Source organism: Neoarius graeffei, chromosome 3, assembly GCF_027579695.1.
Source record: "Neoarius graeffei isolate fNeoGra1 chromosome 3, fNeoGra1.pri, whole genome shotgun sequence".
Classification (NCBI taxonomy): Eukaryota; Metazoa; Chordata; class Actinopteri; order Siluriformes; family Ariidae; genus Neoarius; species Neoarius graeffei.
Genome location: NC_083571.1, coordinates 69,764,626 through 69,782,945, shown reverse-complemented (window position 1 = coordinate 69,782,945; position 18,320 = coordinate 69,764,626). Strand labels below are relative to the sequence as shown.

General features: G+C 41.5%; 1 protein-coding gene across 1 annotated transcript; it reads left to right on the top strand.

Annotated features, from left to right (window-relative positions):
- The first annotated feature begins 806 nt into the window (after window positions 1-806).
- Window positions 807-17,960, top strand: LOC132882592 (uncharacterized). The gene is made up of 7 exons (XM_060915682.1): window positions 807-901; window positions 1,096-1,148; window positions 1,313-1,648; window positions 16,484-16,612; window positions 16,728-16,837; window positions 16,928-17,002; window positions 17,150-17,960. The coding sequence occupies exons 1-7, from the start codon at window positions 807-809 to the stop codon at window positions 17,228-17,230; spliced, it is 879 nt and encodes a 292-aa protein (XP_060771665.1). The 3' UTR covers window positions 17,231-17,960.
- Window positions 17,961-18,320: the final 360 nt, after the last annotated feature.

The window sequence follows — 18,320 nt, the reverse complement described above, 5'->3', positions numbered from 1 at the left end:
GACTGATTCCTGTCTGAACTGGTTTTGTTGGTGTTGAAATTTGTGTTTGTCTCATCATCTCACACGCTCTCTCATTATATCATCAGGAGCAGCAACATTTAAACTGACTTATTTCTCCAAAATGCAGAAAAAAATCTTGCATCTGATTTCAAGATTCATATTTAACCCTGAATCCAACCGATGGGACACAAATCTACAGAGCTGAGTCGTGCTTTTCACTTTCACAAGTGTTCAGGTCCCTCAATGTTTGAGATAAATACTGACAAGTTTATTTTTCTACGATCTGTACACAACTTCCAAACACAGAAAAAGTTATTAGCTGTGAACAGGGAAAAGAAAAAACAAAACCATGACCGTTGTTCTAGTTGGTGGAGAGGTTTGTGGTTGGTTCTCAGTGTTCAGTTCTCCGTCTCACACACAGTAAAGGGGAAGTGGTGTAGGCCTGATACTGCAAAAATCACCATCTGAATATTTTACACAAGGCCTGTGACACCTCGAAAGGATGAAAGAAGGGATTATTCTGTCCGACCTAAACTCACTGTTCATGTTGTGACGCAAATGATTCTTTTTACAGAATAAATCTCCAGATGTAGATCGTCTAAAACTTTGAATGAGCTCACTATTTCTAAAATGTAACATCTGTAAAATTATACAGTCATAAATTCTCTCATGAACTCGACTGAAATTATTCTCTCCAGGGTTTTCGCCACATCTTGTAAATGTAATTGAATCAAACACACAGGAGAGAATTTTAAACCTCGTCTCCACTAAATCCATCTGAAAAAGCTGTTTTCTATCAAATGTACATGGACATTGGTGAGAGGAAAGCATGTAGTGAGCATGTAGAGACTGAACACATTGAGACAGGATGTCCGCCCAGCACTCTGATGAATGTGGGACAGTAAATACGCCGAGCTAACAGTAAGGGAACATTGTGTACAGCAGCAACAGAATGCCACTGAACACAACATTCTTCACTGATAAAGTCTCTGAGGACAACTGAACAAACATGCTGCTGAATATTTCAGTAGAAATCAGGACTCTCAGGACTCTTCTCCTGCTGTGCTGTAAGTTTGTGTCTTTCCTTCACAACAGAAGAAACTGTAGCTGTAAATATAGTTTTATCAAAGAAGTTCATCATGAAGAAGGTGAAAGTGGATTTTTAGTCTGTTGTGGAGGTTCCATGGCTGAAAAAAGCCTGGGAACCATGTTAGTGCATAATAATAATAATAATAATAATAATAATAATAATCTGATCCACAGTGTAGTCTGTGAGTGTAAAGATGAATCTGAAGCTGAATCTGTGATGCAGGTTTACTGTGTGCAGCTGGAGACGAGACAGTCACACTGCAGGAAGTGGAAGGAACCACTATAACTCTCCATACTGGGATAACTGGAATTCAGAGTGATGCTCAGATTCTGTGGCTTTATGGACCTGAGAAAGCAGAGGAAAAGATATTGATCAGTCAGGTGTTTAAAGGAGAAACTGTGACAGAAATCAGTGAGAGATTTAAAGAGCGACTGCAGCTGGACAGAATCAGTGGAGCTTTAACCATCAGGAACATCAGCAGAAACCTTTCTGGAGTTTATTTATTACACGTTCTTACTGGACGTCTCTCATCCAGGACTTTCAGTGTCAGTGTTTATGGTGAGTACATTTTATATTTTCACTCGTTCTCATCACAAAGTGTAATTAGATCCAAGCTCAGTTTGTTCTTCTCTCTGCTCCTGTGTTGTCTCCGTACATAACCACACACTCAGTCCATGACCTTTCAAGGACCAATTTTAATTTTACTTTTTAATAACCTCACAATGAAATGCAGATGAATACTCTGAATGCCTGCTTTTAGCTCATCTCACTGTATTTAGTCCAGAAAATTAAAAGATGCTTCATATCAGGATTAAATGTGAGGCTGCAGTGGAGGAAAGAGGATGAAACAGAGTCGAGGAAAAGTTCTGCTCCTGGAGTAATAATTCACTTCAGTAAATGTAATGATCCAGAAAATTACTTCAGTTAGAGTAAATCAGTGGTTGGTGTCAAACAGTTCAAGTATATTATTGGCAAATTACTTTTTTTTTTTTTGACAACTGAGGTGAAAAACTTCTTCCTGGCTCCACCCCTGGAAGGCGTGTCTTGGCTGTGGGTCTGTGGGAAGTTGTTCTGTCCACCACGGACAATCTCCCCCAGACCACGAGAGGGCGCCATCTCTCTTTTTCAGCTTCTTCTTTTCTTGTCTGGATGAGTTGCTGTGTTTGGGAACCTGAACTGGGTTTCACCTGATTAGTTTCTCTCATTAGTTGTTTGTTTCCCTGTCAGTGTTTTGTCTAAATGTTGGTTTGTTTTGTGAGTTCCTGGTTCTTTTTCCACCTCAGTTTCATTTGAATTACTAATTCCATGGTTCAGTGATGTCGAGTGAATGGGATCAGTTCATGTCCTATAGATGTGATTCAGTGAGGTTATAAAATCTCCTGAGGATGTTGGTGCTGATGTGAAGAAATGAGTGCAGGATGAAAATGAACAGTGCAGTATAACGGCACAGCAGCGAATGTTAGTCTCACAACACCAGGAACCCAATGATGGAGGGACAAAAACAAAGGGTGTTCATATTCACTCAGTTCAATCACATGAAACCGATGCTGAATTAAATAATTTCAGTCATTTTTTTAATCAGTGTAAATGTTTGACAGAGAGATTCAGCCGTCTCCACTGACTCAGGCGCTGCTGCGACACATTTGATGCCTCGAGTGGAAACTTTAGGCAGCTTTTGTTTTCATCTCATTATCTCTAGCCGCTTTATCCTTCTACAGGGTCGCAGGCAAGCTGGAGCCTATCCCAGCTGACTACGGGCGAAAGGCGGGGTACACCCTGGACAAGTCGCCAGGTCATCACAGGGCTGACACATAGACACAGACAACCATTCACACTCACATTCACACCTACGGTCAATTTAGAGTCACCAGTTAACCTAACCTGCATGTCTTTGGACTGTGGGGGAAACCGGAGCACCCGGAGGAAACCCACGCGGACACGGGGAGAACATGCAAACTCCGCACAGAAAGGCCCTCGCCGGCCACGGGGCTCGAACCCAGGACCTTCTTGCTGTGAGGCGACAGCACTAACCACTACACCACCGTGCCGCCCGCGCTGTGGTGTAAAAATGATTATTTCAGGGCAGATTCATCTGTAAATGATGTTCCTGATGCAGATTGACTCCAAACAGCTTGAACTGGACTTTTTGATTCAGGAAGTTATGAGACTGAAGGAGACACGAAACACTTACTCATCGTAAACACTGGCAATGAAAGTCCGAGATGAGAAACCATCAGCGATGATGTGGAATAAATAAACTCCAGAAAGGTTTCTGCTGATGTTCCTGATGGTTAAAGCTCCACTGATTCTGTCCAGCTGCAGTCGCTCTTTAAATCTCTCACTGATTTCTGTAACAGTTTCTCCTTTAAACACCTGACTGATCAGCATCTCTTCATCTCCTTTCTCTGGTTGATTGAACCACTGAATCTGATATGTTCTGGAACACACATTATTATGTCCTGCAGCTCTGCTGTACCTTGTATCATATTTCTGAGGATATTCTCCAGTTTATTCAGAGATTAGCTCCACATTAGAAAATAAAAACCCAGCATTTGATCTCAACATTGTGGAAAATGATGTGATTGTGATTTCACAAAGCAGTAAGTAGAACCTTGGTGTGTGAGGGTGTGGAAGAAGACTCAGGAGGCAGGATGAATTTTAGCCCAGCTCCAGACCTGCGTTTTATCATTCTGTGCTTTTCAGCACGCTTTCTCCATCTCAACAAAAACAGAACAATGACAGAAAACAGGTCCATCCTGCACTCACAGCATTGGCTCCGTCAGATTCAAGGAAAATTCATTACATCCAGCATACAAAGATTCAAATGAAGTTCTTCACAGTTCTTATGTTCTTAAAAAAATTCTGTGGTTTTATGAATTGTCTGCTTTCACCTTTATCATGAACTAGCAGGTTCGCCGGGCTTTGCCCAGGTTGTGGGGGGTGAAGCTCAGATGTAATTTTTTTAGTATGTGATATACAATATTTTAACTCACGACAAACAAAAATCCAAACATCCACCACCCAGGGGCCCACCGGGGAACCCCTGGGGCCCAACTATGGAATTTCTGAGTTTTGCCAAATTCTGGCTATCTCCTGTACCTACATGCCAAATTTAGTGAAGATCTGTCAAGAGTTTGTGTTGATAAATGTAACATGAAAGGCATTGAGGGAGGGGGTGGGTGGATATTGTGCCCCCAGGGACCTCCCTGGGGCCCTTACATGAATTTTGCTTATTGCTGCAAAATTCTGGGTCATCCCCAGACCTACTTGCCAAATTTGGTAAAGATCCATTGAGAAATGGCGGTTAGAATAAGATAAACAAAAACTTTGCCGCTTATTATATAATAACTTTTTTCTACAACTTTACATTTCCAGGTCCAGTTTATTCTGTTGGCGAGGAAAGGTGAAAACACAGCAATAATTGTGCTAAAATGTTCACCTCCGTTTTCTGGAGCCGTAGAAACAGTTTCTCCACCATTTTCCCGTCGTCCCAAACAGCAGTGTCACTGAAGAGTTTTGTGCACAGTGCAGGTTGTCAGTTCACTGATGGAGCTGCTGCTGCATAAGAATCTCATTCTACATCAAGATTTCTGTAAAGCTGCTTTATAACCAGGTCGAGAGTTAAAATCACGATACAAATAAAATGGAAGTGAATTTATTTTTCATGAGCGAAGTTCCAATAGTTTTCTGTTGCTGTTGATTCACTATTTGACCTGTAAACTGCTTGGGTAATTTGATACAGATTCACATTTAAAGCTGAATCCCAGCTGACGGGACACAAATCTACAGAGCTGAGTCGTGTTTTTTGCTTTAACAAACACCAAAATTTTTCAAATAAATTCTGACACGTGTTCAGGGTTCCTATCTTCCACCATCTGTAATGCACAACCTCCAAACACAAAGAAAAAGTGTTTCACGATGAACAGAGAAAAGAAAACAAATCGTGACCATTGTTCTAGTTGGTGGAGAGGTTTGTGGTTGGTTCTCAGTGTTCAGCTCTCCATCTCTCACACAGTAAAGGGGAAGTGGTGATGGCCTGATACTGCAAAAATCTCCATCTGAATATTTTACACAAGGCCTGTGACGTCTTGAAAGGATGAAAGAAGGGATTATTCTGTCTGATCTAAACTCACTGTTCATGCTGTGACCCAAATGAATCTTTTACAGAATAAATCTCCAGATGCAGATCATCTAAAACTTTGAATGAGCTCACTATTTCTAAAATGTAACATCTGTAATATTATAAAGTCATAAATTTTCTCATGAACTCGACTGAAATTATTCTCTCCAGGTTTTTCTCCACATCTTGCAAATGTAATTGAATCAAACACACAGGAGAGAATTTTAAACCTCGCCTCCACTGAATCCATCTGAAAAAGCCTTTTTCTATCAAATGTACATGGACATTGGTGAGAGGAAAGCATGTAGTGAGCGTGTAGAGACTGAACACACTGAGACAGGACGTCCGCCCAGCGCTCTGATGAATGTGGGACAGTAAAGACGCTGAGCTAACAGTAAGGGAACATTGTGTACAGCAGCAACAGAACGGCGCTGAACACAATGTTCTTCACTGATAAAGACTCTGAGGACAACTGAACAAACATGCTGCTGAATATTTCAGTAGAAATCAGGACTCTTCTCCTGCTGCGCTGTAAGTTTGAGTCTTTCCTTCACAACAGAAGAAACTGTAGCTGTAAATATAGTTTTATCAAATAAGTTCATCATAAAGGTGAAAGTGGATTTTTAGTCTGTTGTGGAGGTTCCATTGCTGAAAAAAGGCTGAGAACCACTTTAGTGTATAATAATAATAATAATAATCATCTGATCCACAGTGTAGTCTGTGAGTGTAAAGATGAATCTGAAGCTGAATCTGTGATGCAGGTTTACTGTGTGCAGCTGGAGAAGAGACGGTCACATTGCAGGAAGTCGAAGGAACCACTATAACTCTCCATACTGGGATAACTGGAATTCAGAGTGATGCTCAGATTCAGTGTTTCTATGGGCCTGAGAAAGCAGAGAGAAAGATACTGATCAGTCAGGTGTTTAAAGGAGAAACTGTGACAGAAATCAGTGAGAGATTTAAAGAGCGACTGCAGCTGGATAGAATCAGTGGAGCTTTAACCATCAGGAACATCAGCAGAAACCTTTCTGGAGTTTATTTATTACAAGTTCTTACTGAACATCTCTCATCTAGGACTTTCAGTGTCAGTGTTTATGGTGAGTAAAAGTGTTTCTTTTCTCCTTCCTGTTCATGTTCAGTCTCATCACTTCAGAATTACAAAAATATTCAGTCAGAGCCCAAGGGTACATGAGGTACAAGAGTCATGAGATACAAACTTGTAGGAATACAGTCAGTCGAATCTCATCTCATCATCTCTAGCCACTTTATCCTGTTCTACAGGGTTGCAGGCAAGCTGGAGCCTATCCCAGCTGACTACGGGTGTTAGGTCAGAGATTCACCGTCTCTTTCTCTTGCCCCAACCGGAACGATCACCATCTCGCAGATCAGCCCCCTCGTGTCACCCAGAGCTCTGGGGTGAATCGCGAAGAAAGACAGGAACCTCGTAAGTTCACAATCTTTATTCACAAGTCCCCCAAAAATGAAAGAATACAGAGAGCTTTTATATGTATGTGGTGTGTGTGTGTGTGTGTGTGTATGAAGGCTGCATATGTGTGTGTGTGTGTGTGTGTAGACCTTGGAATGTTCTTACACGTTTCATATCAATAAGCAGAATGTTCCATTTCATATCAATAAGCAGAATGTTCTGATAGAATTTTCAGACAGATATCAAAGATATCAATATTACACGCAGCCTATTCCTGATAACACAGGGCAATATGTTCTTACGATAGTAATGGAATTTTAAACAAAAATACTGGTTCTAGCTGAACAGAGGGTCACAAAAATAAATTAATGCCTTCTTGGTCAAGAATAAATCCTTTACAATTCCCCTCTTTGATACTAGATTACGACTAGTATCACACCCCAGTATTCTGATCATATATGTGATTACATCAAGAATTAGGAATTTGTCTCAAATACACGCTACTTCCTTCAGAATAATTTGTTCTAAAACAGTGAGGGAAAATGAAATTAGAGGGCATATCGACCTGCAGAGTAGTGAGAACAGAGTCCTGTAAGACAATGGCAGGGGTTTCCGTGCTAGATACTGAAGAGATCTGATTTAACATTGCTGCCACAGAGCTTCAGAGCATAGAAGGCAAAGGTCGACGTGTAATAATACTAGAAGGCGGCATCAGATGACAGACATAACTTTCATTCGTGTGCGCTCGTGCAGTCCAGTTAGCAAATTGCCAAAAGATGTTGTCTCGAGGGCCAGCTCGAGTGGGTAACCCTGCTCCGAGCAGCAGTAGAGTGGTCACGAAGCTCATGATGAGGACTTTCATGGTTGTAGTGAGGGTGATTGGTCCCAAACGGGGCGCGAGATCTCTTCCCCTCTTTGTTCACGGCTTCTTGCAGGAAGTGATCTGAAGATCCTCAGCTCCTACTTAGTCCCTGTACAGAGTTTAGAGAGGAGAGAGACTAGAGAGGGACACAGAGAAAACGTTAATAGCAAACTTGTCATTGTAACACAGCTTTGTTATGGGGCCTTCTTCAATAGCGTGGCATGGATCCACTGTGGAAAAAGGTAAGTTAAAACAGCAGTACGAGTAATGGTGACTATTTCTGCAGGCCCACTATATCTAGGTTCTCCCAATTGTCCAAATCGTTTAAAAAGTCGCACCAGCACCTTGTCTCCCACATGAAAAGGGTGTGTGGGTGCTGCTGGTGGAGACTATATTGTACAACCCCGATTCCAAAAAAGTTGGGACAAAGTACAAATTGTAAATAAAAACGGAATGCAATGATGTGGAAGTTTCAAAATTCCATATTTTATTCAGAATAGAACATAGATGACATATCAAATGTTTAAACTGAGAAAATGGATCATTTAAAGAGAAAAATTAGGTGATTTTAAATTTCATGACAACACCACATCTCAAAAAAGTTGGGACAAGGCCATGTTTACCACTGTGAGACATCCCCTTTTCTCTTTACAACAGTCTGTAAATGTCTGGGGACTGAGGAGACAAGTTGCTCAAGTTTAGGGATAGGAATGTTAACCCATTCTTGTCTAATGTAGGATTCTAGTTGCTCAACTGTCTTAGGTCTTTTTTGTCGTATCTTCCGTTTTATGATGTGCCAAATGTTTTCTATGGGTTAAAGATCTGGACTGCAGGCTGGCCAGTTCAGTACCCAGACCCTTCTTCTACGCAGCCATGATGCTGTAATTGATGCAGTATGTGGTTTGGCATTGTCATGTTGGAAAATGCAAGGTCTTCCCTGAAAGAGACGTCGTCTGGATGGGAGCAAATGTTGCTCTAGAACCTGGATATACCTTTCAGCATTGATGGTGTCTTTCCAGATGTGTAAGCTGCCCGTGCCACACACACTAATGCAACCCCATACCATCAGAGATGCAGGCTTCTGAACTGAGCACTGAGAACAACTTGGGTCGTCCTTCTCCTCTTTAGTCCGAATGACACGGCGTCCCTGATTTCCATAAAGAACTTCAAATTTTGATTCGTCTGACCACAGAACAGTTTTCCACTTTGCCACAGTCCATTTTAAATGAGCCTTGGCCCAGAGAAGACATCTGTGCTTCTGGATCATGTTTAGATACGGCTTCTTCTTTGAACTATAGAGTTTTAGCTGGCAACAGCGGATGGCACGGTGAATTGTGTTCACAGATAATGTTCTCTGGAAATATTCCTGAGCCCATTTTGTGATTTCCAATACAGAAGCATGCCTGTATGTGATGCAGTGCCATCTAAGGGCCCGAAGATCACGGGCACCCAGTATGGTTTTCCGGCCTTGACCCTTACGCACAGAGATCCTTCCAGATTCTCTGAATCTTTTGATGATATTATGCACTGTAGATGATGATATGTTCAAACTCTTTACACTGTCAAACTCCTTTCTGATATTGTTCCACTATTTGTCGGGGCAGAATTAGGGGGATTGGTGATCCTCTTCCCATCTTTACTTCTGAGAGCCGCTGCCACTCCAAGATGCTCTTTTTATACCCAGTCATGTTAATGACCTATTGCCAATTGACCTAATGAGTTGCAATTTGGTCCTCCAGCTGTTCCTTTTTTGTACCTTTAACTTTTCCAGCCTCTTATTGCCCCTGTCCCAACTTTTTTGAGATGCGTTTGTCATGAAATTTCAAATGAGCCAATATTTGGCATGAAATTTCAAACTGTCTCACTTTCAACATTTGATATGTTGTCTATGTTCTATTATGAATGCAATATCAGTTTGAGACTTGTAAATTATTGCGTTCCATTTTTATTTACAATTTGTACTTTGTCCCAACTTTTTTGGAATCGGGGTTGTACTATTGACCTTGGTACAAATTTTATGCAACTTATCTGTAAGGGCTGCAGAATACTCATCCATGTGTGTTTTCAAATCAGAGGTACCCGGAGCCAGAGTTCCCTTCTTCCAGGGGAGAGGGAAAGGTCTTCCAAAAATAATTTCGTAGGGGGAGTATCCCCCTAGGCTAGGTCTTGGTGTCATATGAATTTCAGCCAGAGTGGCTAGCAATAAGTCTACCCAATTTTTTTTGAACCTGTGGTCTGCATGGCCTTAGTTAGTTTGTCTTTCAATGTTTGATTAGTACGTTCTACGATACCAGAGGATTGAGGGTGGTACAGAATGTGAAAATGCCAGTTTAGTGAGAGATACTTGCAAAGGTTTTGTGTGACTTTCGAGGTAAAAGGGGTACCTTTGTCTGAGTCTATGGCGTCTGGAACCCCATAACGAGGTATTATTTCTTTTGCCAGAATACAAGTAACTACCTTCGTGTTCTCTTGAGAACAGCGAAAAGCTTCTACCCATTTCGAGAATTTGTCCACAATCACCAGGAGATATTTAAATGGCCCACAGGGAGGCATATGTGTGAAGTCGATTTGCCATTCTAAGAACGAAATGAGAAATGGGCTTCCCGTCTGTGGTGTGGAAGCCTCGAGACTGCCAAATCTTCCCAAAATCATGAGCCACACCAAAGGCGTAACGAGAGTCTGTGTAGATTGTGACATCCTTGCCCTGAAACAAAATACAGGCATGCGTGAGAGCATACAACTCAGCTGCCTGAGCCAAGGAAAAAGGAAGAGCGTATGCCTCATGCACAATATCAGGCAGTGAGCACACAGGAAAAACCATCTGAGGGTTTTTTTACAGGGTTGCAGGCAAGCTGGAGCCTATCCCAGCTGACTACGGGTGTTAGGTCAGAGATTCACCATCTCTTCCTCTTGCCCCAACCGGAATGATCACCATCTTGCAGATCGGTCCCCTCGTGTCATCCAGAGCTCTGGGGTGAATCGCAAAGAAAGACAGGAACCCCATAAGTTCACAATCTTTATTCACAAGTCCCCCAAAAACAAAAGAATACAGATAACTTTTATATGTATGTGGTGTGTGTGAAGGCTGTATGTGAGTAAGTGCGTGTTAGGGTTTTGCTGGGATTCGAACCTGGTTCGCTGGTGTAATAACCCAGCAAACCCCCACTAGGCCACCAGGGGGATGACTCAAGTGCAGAGGCATGAGGCGGAAGTAGAAAAGTATCAAAAAGTTTATTTACAAAATGTACAATCCACGGCAAAAAACAAAAGTAATCCAAAAGCTCAGAAGATAAAGGGAAAATAAAAAATATCCAAAAGTTCAAAGTCCAAAAATAAGAAAAGAAAAGGCAAAAATGCAAATGCTCAGAAGATCTCAAAAATGGTAAAAACAAAATTCAAAAAGGTCCAAAAAGAAAGCAAAGTACAAAAACCACAAAGACACAGGCAAGGACCATGGACTAGAGGGAACTAGCACTAACAAGCATAGCATAGGAAAAAGACTCCATGACAAGGGAACAAACAGAGGGGTATATATACACACACTAATTAAGGAACAGGGCGGGGTAGGAAACAGGCAATGAAGACAAACATAAAAACACAGTGGCGGCCTCTAAAGCCCAAAACAAACATGACAAGATGGAAATAACAGCGGCCTCTAGAGGCCAAAACAGTCCCAGTCCTAACAGTGTGTGTGTGTGTGAGTATGTGTGAGAGTGTGGGTAGACCTTGAAATGTTCTTACACATTTCATATCAATAAGCAGAATGTCTCATCTCATTATCTCTAGCCGCTTTATCCCTCTACAGGGTCGCAGGCAAGCTGGAGCCTATCCCAGCTGACTACGGGCGAAAGGCGGGGTACACCCTGGACAAGTCGCCAGGTCATCACAGGGCTGACACATAGACACAGACAACCATTCACACTCACATTCACACCTACGGTCAATTTAGAGTCACCAGTTAACCTAACCTGCATGTCTTTGGACTGTGGGGGAAACCGGAGCACCCGGAGGAAACCCACGCGGACACGGGGAGAACATGCAAACTCCGCACAGAAAGGCCCTCGCCGGACCCGGGGTTCGAACCCAGGACCTTCTTGCTGTGAGGCGACAGCGCTAACCACTACACCACCGTGCCGCCCTAAGCAGAATGTTCCATTTCATATCAACAAGCAGAATGTTCTGATAGAATGTTCAGACAGATATCAAAGATATCAATATTATGCACAGCCTATTCTTGATAACACAGGGCAATATGTTCTTACAATAGTAATGGAATTTTAAACAAAAATACTTGTTCTAGCTGAACAGAGGGTCACAAAAATAAATTAATGCCTTCTTGGTCAAGAATAAATCCTTTACAATGGGCGAAACGTGGGGTACACCCTGGACAAGTCACCAGGTCATCACAGGGCTGACACATAGACACAGACAACCATTCACACTCACACCTACAGTCAATTTAGAGTCACCGGTTAACCTAACCTAACCTGCATGTCTTTGGACTGTGGGGGAAACCGGAGCACCCGGAGGAAACCCACGCGTACACAGGAAGAACATGCAAACTCCGCACAGAAAGGCCCTTGCCGGCCACGGGGCTCGAACCCGGACCTTCTTGCTGTGAGGTGACAGCGCTAACCACTACACCACCGACAGTCGAATCGTAACAGTGTAGCAGGAATTGTAACAGTGAATAAAAATAATGAATACATGTTTTTGTCACGTCTGCACCTGCTTACACGCAAGTCTCCACTTCCCAGAATTCACAGTGGCCTTCAAATATGGCCACCATGGACTACAAAACCCATCCTGCACTTCACCGCTCACAGTCTCCTGATACTGTTTGCACTCACCTGCTCACAATCACTTCAGTCTCACAGCTCAGTATTTCAGGACTTCAGTTTTCTGACTTCACCCAGCCTTTGTTTTTGTTCTGCAGATTCTGGGTTTTGGACTTTGCTTTCTGATATTGACTCCCACATCCTGTTTGTGTATCGCCTGACAATGGCAGGGTCTTTTCTTTCTTTTTTCTTTTTTTTTTCTTTCTTTTTTTTCTGAATAAACTCTCATATTTTATGTCTGTATATCACCTGGATTCTGGAGAGTATTTAGCTGTTTGAGCAGTTAAGAAGCTTTTCTTTCTGTTGTACAGTTGTGGTCATAATTTTACATACAGTGACATGAATGTCATCTTGGATATGAATATTATGGCAATATTTGGGCTTTCAGTAATTTCTTTGAACTGTTCTTTTTTTGTGGCAGAATGATTGTCCAGCATACATCTTTAACTAAAAAAAAAGCACTGGAATTTGATGCACAAGTTTTAATTTTCTTTGGGGTTTCTGAACACAACACAGGGTCAAAATTATACATACAAGGTCAAAAATATCCATACAACTAGTCTGGCTAATGCGACAAAGCTCTACGAGCTATTGGTCTGGCCAAGATATTAAGCCCAACCATTTCCCAGAGCCCGTGGTTGACCCGCCTCCCTGAAATGCCTCAGTTTGCTACTGCTCGAAGCCAGAAAAGGCTGTGACGAAGCTTAAACCAATCACATCACTCTTTCCTCTGACATATGCGACGCAACAGGGCTAACTGGTAGATTAAACTCTTACTGAAGCCGGTCGGGAGCAAGGCAAAAACGTCCTTCCTTTCAATAAATACCTCCAGGGCTGCTCTTTGCTCCATTTTCAATGAGAATTTCCCGTTGAATGCTTTCAATACAGCATCTAGGCATAATAGATGTGGAAGCGTGAATGAAGTGCTTCCGGCATAGATTCTGTAAACAATCTATGGCTTCCGGTCACAGTTCTACTACGTCAGTGTCTTGAACACGCCTCTACCCAGGGCCGTTGGAGATGCTCAAAGTTGATTGGTTCCCGATTTTTCGGGAGCTTGGAAGAGCTGTAGATAGCTTGCCTGGCCAGACTAAGCTCGCAACAGGCCCTCGTGTTGCGTCACACTTAGGATGGGCGGGCCCAGGCTACCATACAACACACCTAATATTTGGGTAAAATGTCTCTTTGCAAGATTCACCTTGACCAAACATTTTTGTTTCCAATGAACAAGCTTTTGGCAGAATTTTTGTTGGGTATTTCATGACTCTTCATGGTAGGTTTGGTAGAGTTCAATTAATTTTTTTTCTTGGCATGGACTCGACTTAAAGCACGCTCCATATATTTTCAATAGGATTGAAGTCAGGACTTGTTTTAAGCTTAATGTTAGCCTGCTTTATCCTCCACAACCAGCTCTGATGCCTGTTTGGGATCATTTTCTTGTTGTAACTCCCAAGTCCCAAGTCATGTCCAAGTTACTGATGGTTTATCCTGAAGAATTCTGAGGTAGTCATTCTTCTTCATTATTCCATCCACTTTGTTCAATGAATCAGTTCCACTGGCAGCAAAACAGCCCCAGAGCATGATGATCCTTCCACCACCAACAGCTGGTACAGTGTCCCTCTGTACATGGGGGTCATTGTGGCCAAACACCTCAATCTTTGTCTCATCTGACCATACAGCTATCCTCCAGAAGGCTTTTTCTTTGTCCGTGTGTTCAGCTTTAAACTTTAGTTAAGATTGAAGGTGTCAATTTTGGAGCAGGACGTCATTTCTTGGATAGCAGCCTCTTAGTCCATGGTGACCTGAAATGTAGACAGTGATCCTTCAGCTCCCAATTCATGGCAGGGCTGTGCCCTGGTGGTTCCCAGGTTGTTCCTGACCATTCAAACCAATTTCCTTTCTGCTGAGGGTGACACTTTGGGTTTTCTTGAAGCAAAGTGGCTCGGCAAAGTGACTACACCTCACAATAACTTGGATACAATTGTTTGAACTGATCTAATTTGCAGGTGTTTAGACATGGCTCCAAGAGACATTCTGGAGTTGTGTATATCTGTGATCCTCTTTCTCAGAACTGCACTGATCTTCTCGGATTTTCCCATTTTATGATGTCTGGATTGGAGACAGTACCCTTAATGAAGAGACAGGAGGCAAAGTTGGAGGTGGTGGAGTTGAGGATGTTAAGGTTTGTGATGGGAGTGACAAGGTTGGACAGGATAAGGAACGAGCACATAAGAGGGACAGCACATGTGGAGAGCTTGGGAATTAAGCTAAGAGAGATGAGACTGAGATGATATGGGCATATCCTGAGAAGAGATGCAGAGCATGTTGGAAGGAGAATGTTGGGGATAGAGCTACTAGGCACACGAAAATGAGGAAGGCCAAAGAGGAGATACATGGATGTGATGAGAGAGGACATGAAAGTGGCAGGTGTGGTAGAGAAGCATGCGGAAGACAGGGAGCAATGGAGACAAAAGATCTGCTGTAGCGACCCCTAATTGGGAGCAGCCAAAAGAAGAAGAAGAAGACTGTGTGTTGGTCAAGCCAATGAGTGCTGTAAACAAACCCTTTTTATGAAGGCACAGAGAAACTACCAGCTGTAGTCAATCATAATCACGAACAGAAAGTTAAGAGACCTTGCCCTTGGCAAGATAAGAGACATTTTGGAAGTTTCAACACCTCTGAACTAATAATCTAAGTGAGTGCATATGTACATTTTTGACACTGTATGTATAATTTAGACCCTGTGTTGATTTCATAAAACAACAAGAAAATTAAAACTTGTGCACCAAATTTAAGTGGTTTTTTTAAATTAAATATATATGCTGTACCAGTGGCGGCTCCTGAATTTTTTTTCAGGGGGGGCAATTTTCCCCTGTTATGTCTACACGGACCGTAAATGTCCACAGGACTGAAGTAAATTGACCTAGGTAGCAAATCAATTGGCCGAACTTGTTTTTGCCTGGTAAATTCAGATATCAATATAGACAATATCTCTTCTCTCCACTAGGTGGCAACACTGAACAAGTTAAAGGTGGCAAACTAAGGTAGCCTAGTAAATTAGACCCACCCGCCTAGCGGCCAAAAATATTTTTGCCTACGAGTGGCAAATATTCACATTTAGTCTGGCTTGCCAGGCTAAAACTAAGGAAGATTCATTGTGAAGCCTTCAAAGCAAAACATCACAATCAATTAATATTACATTACTCATTTATTTTCTCATATTATTCCAGTATTCTATAATAAGTAGACACAAATTCTTAATTATAAACATATTCTAATTTCTTCAATTCTAAAGAATGCAATTAAAGTGGCAGGATATAAATCCAAAACAAGTGTTTATTTAAGTTTTGAAAAAGATGAAAGGCATAACCATCAAACAAACGTGTGCAGCTTAATTATGTGTTTTTTTATATGGAATTGCACCATTTTAACAACAAATAATTCTAAATAAATTCTGCAGTTTTTTTTCCCAAGAATTCCTACAGAAAGCCATGCCTTAAAAGGAAATTTAAAGTATTACAAGCATGTCAATGAACACAAAAGGCATTAGTTATTTAGCTATATACACACAAGGTTACACAAGGTTTTGTAGTCAGTGCAACTTGGCTTAACAAGTTGGAAAAAAGGTAAGGTGCTGCTGGCTCCAATGAACACATATACTGTACAATATATAAAAACTGAAAATATGCTTAATTTACACCAAGTCAGAGAGAACTTGAGGCTACTGAAATATTCCAAGCATGGCAATGTTAAACTGCCATTGGCAAAACAAAAACATGGCAATGTTAAACTGCCATTGATAAAACACACACACAAACAACTTTTGCCTAGTAAATTCAAATATCAGATATCACTGTACCGTCTGCTGTGCTACTTCCAGGGTGGAAGAGAACGCAAGGGTAGCAAAAAAGAGCATTGACTACATCACAGCCAGCTAGCCAAGTTTTCCAGTGGTACCAGTTCTTGTTAAAACCTCTTGAGTAGGTCTTCTCCCCCTTCGTAGACACTTGCTTGATGTTTAAATTCGGTCTAGGAGGTCCTAGCTGTTTGATTACCGTTTTCTCCTCATTGGTACGACGACTAAAGGGAACTTCTTTCAGAGACGCTATCGTATTGTTACACTCAACACTCGCCATCTTCTTCATAGAATGTTCACACATTTCCCGTGCAAGTTGCGTTTTCTCTTGCCCCAACCGGAACGATCACCATCTCGCAGATCAGCCCCCTCGTGTCACCCAGAGCTCTGGGGTGAATCGCGAAGAAAGACAGGAACCTCGTAAGTTCACAATCTTTATTCACAAGTCCCCCAAAAATGAAAGAATACAGAGAGCTTTTATATGTATGTGGAGATTTGTTTTTCGATGTTTATGATGATATCGTATTGTTCTCAGGACAAGCTGATCGTTCCTATTCACTGCTCCCTGCCCTGATATCTACTGGAGTTTTCCTGTTATTAATATCCATCCCTGTGTGGGTTTGGCTAAAGAGAAAACACAAGAAGGCAAGAAACTGATCGTTCTGTTTTTGTTCTTTAGTATAGATATGTTTTTTTTCCATTTTACCCTGCTTATTAACATGAATATATCTTTAGTTTCTGAAAAAACTTTGGGAACTGACTTACACTGAGGTGGAATTTACAGCTCGCAGTGCAGAGAGAGTTAAAAAGGTAAACATCTCAGTAAAACTGTTGAAAATTATCATGAGGTGAAATGTTTCCGTGGTTTTAGCATTAACGGAAAATCACATGAGTTCCACAGGAGTGATAAAATCTCCCCCTGATTCAGAGACTGAAATATACTGTTGTCTCTGACAGGAAGAAGATTCGAGAATAACGGATGATGATCAAGAGCAGAAATCCTTCGTGCTGTATTCAGTGATGAAGAGACTCTCATAATTCAATCATCCTTCTTTTGCTTTGGTCACAAATGATCTCCGTATTCTGGAAACCACTGATATGTTTACATCATGTACATTCGGTTTAATGGGAATTAAAGTTTTCACGATCATATTACAGGAAGTAGATTCCAGAGTCTGACTGATTCCTGTCTGAACTGGTTTTGTCGGTGTTGAAACTTGTGTTTGTCTTGTCATCTCACACACTCTCTCATTATATCATCAGGACAAGCAACATTTCAACTGACTTATTTCTCCAAAATGCAGAAAAAAATCTTGTATCTGTTTTCAAGATTCACATTTAAACCTGAATCCAACCGACGGGACACAAATCTACAGAGCTGAGTCGTGCTTTTCGCTTTCACAAGTGTTCAGGTCCCTCACATTTTGAGATAAATACTGACAAGTTTATTTTTCTACTACCTTTACACAACCTCCAAACACACAGAAAAAGTGATTCACTATGAACAGAGAAAAGAAAACAAAACAAAACTGTGACCGTTGTTCTAGTTGGTGGAGAGGTTTGTGGTTGGTTCTCAGTGTTCAGCTCTCTGTCTCACACACAGTAAAGGGGAAGTGGTGATGGCTTGATACTGCAAAAATCACCAGCTGAATATTTTACACAAGGCCTGTGCCATCTCGAAAGGATGAAAGAAGGGATTATTCTGTCTGATCTAAACTCACTGTTCATGTTGTGACCCAAATGAATCTTTTTACAGAATAAAGCTCCAGATGCAGATTGTCTAAAACTTTGAATGAGCTCACCATTTCTAAAATGTAACATCTGTAATATTATAAAGTCATAAATTTTCTAATGAACTTGACTGAAATTATTCTCTCCAGGTTTTTCTCCACATCTTGTAAATGTAATTGAATCAAACACACAGGAGAGAATTTTAAACCTCGTCTCCACTAAATCCATCTGAAAAAGCTGTTTTCTATCAAATGTACATGGACATTGGTGAGAGGAAAGCATGTAGTGAGTGTGTAGACTGAACACACTGAGACAGGACGTCCGCCCAGCGCTCTGATGAATGTGGGTCAGTAAAGACGCCGAGCTAACAGTAAGGGAACATTGTGCACAGCAGCAA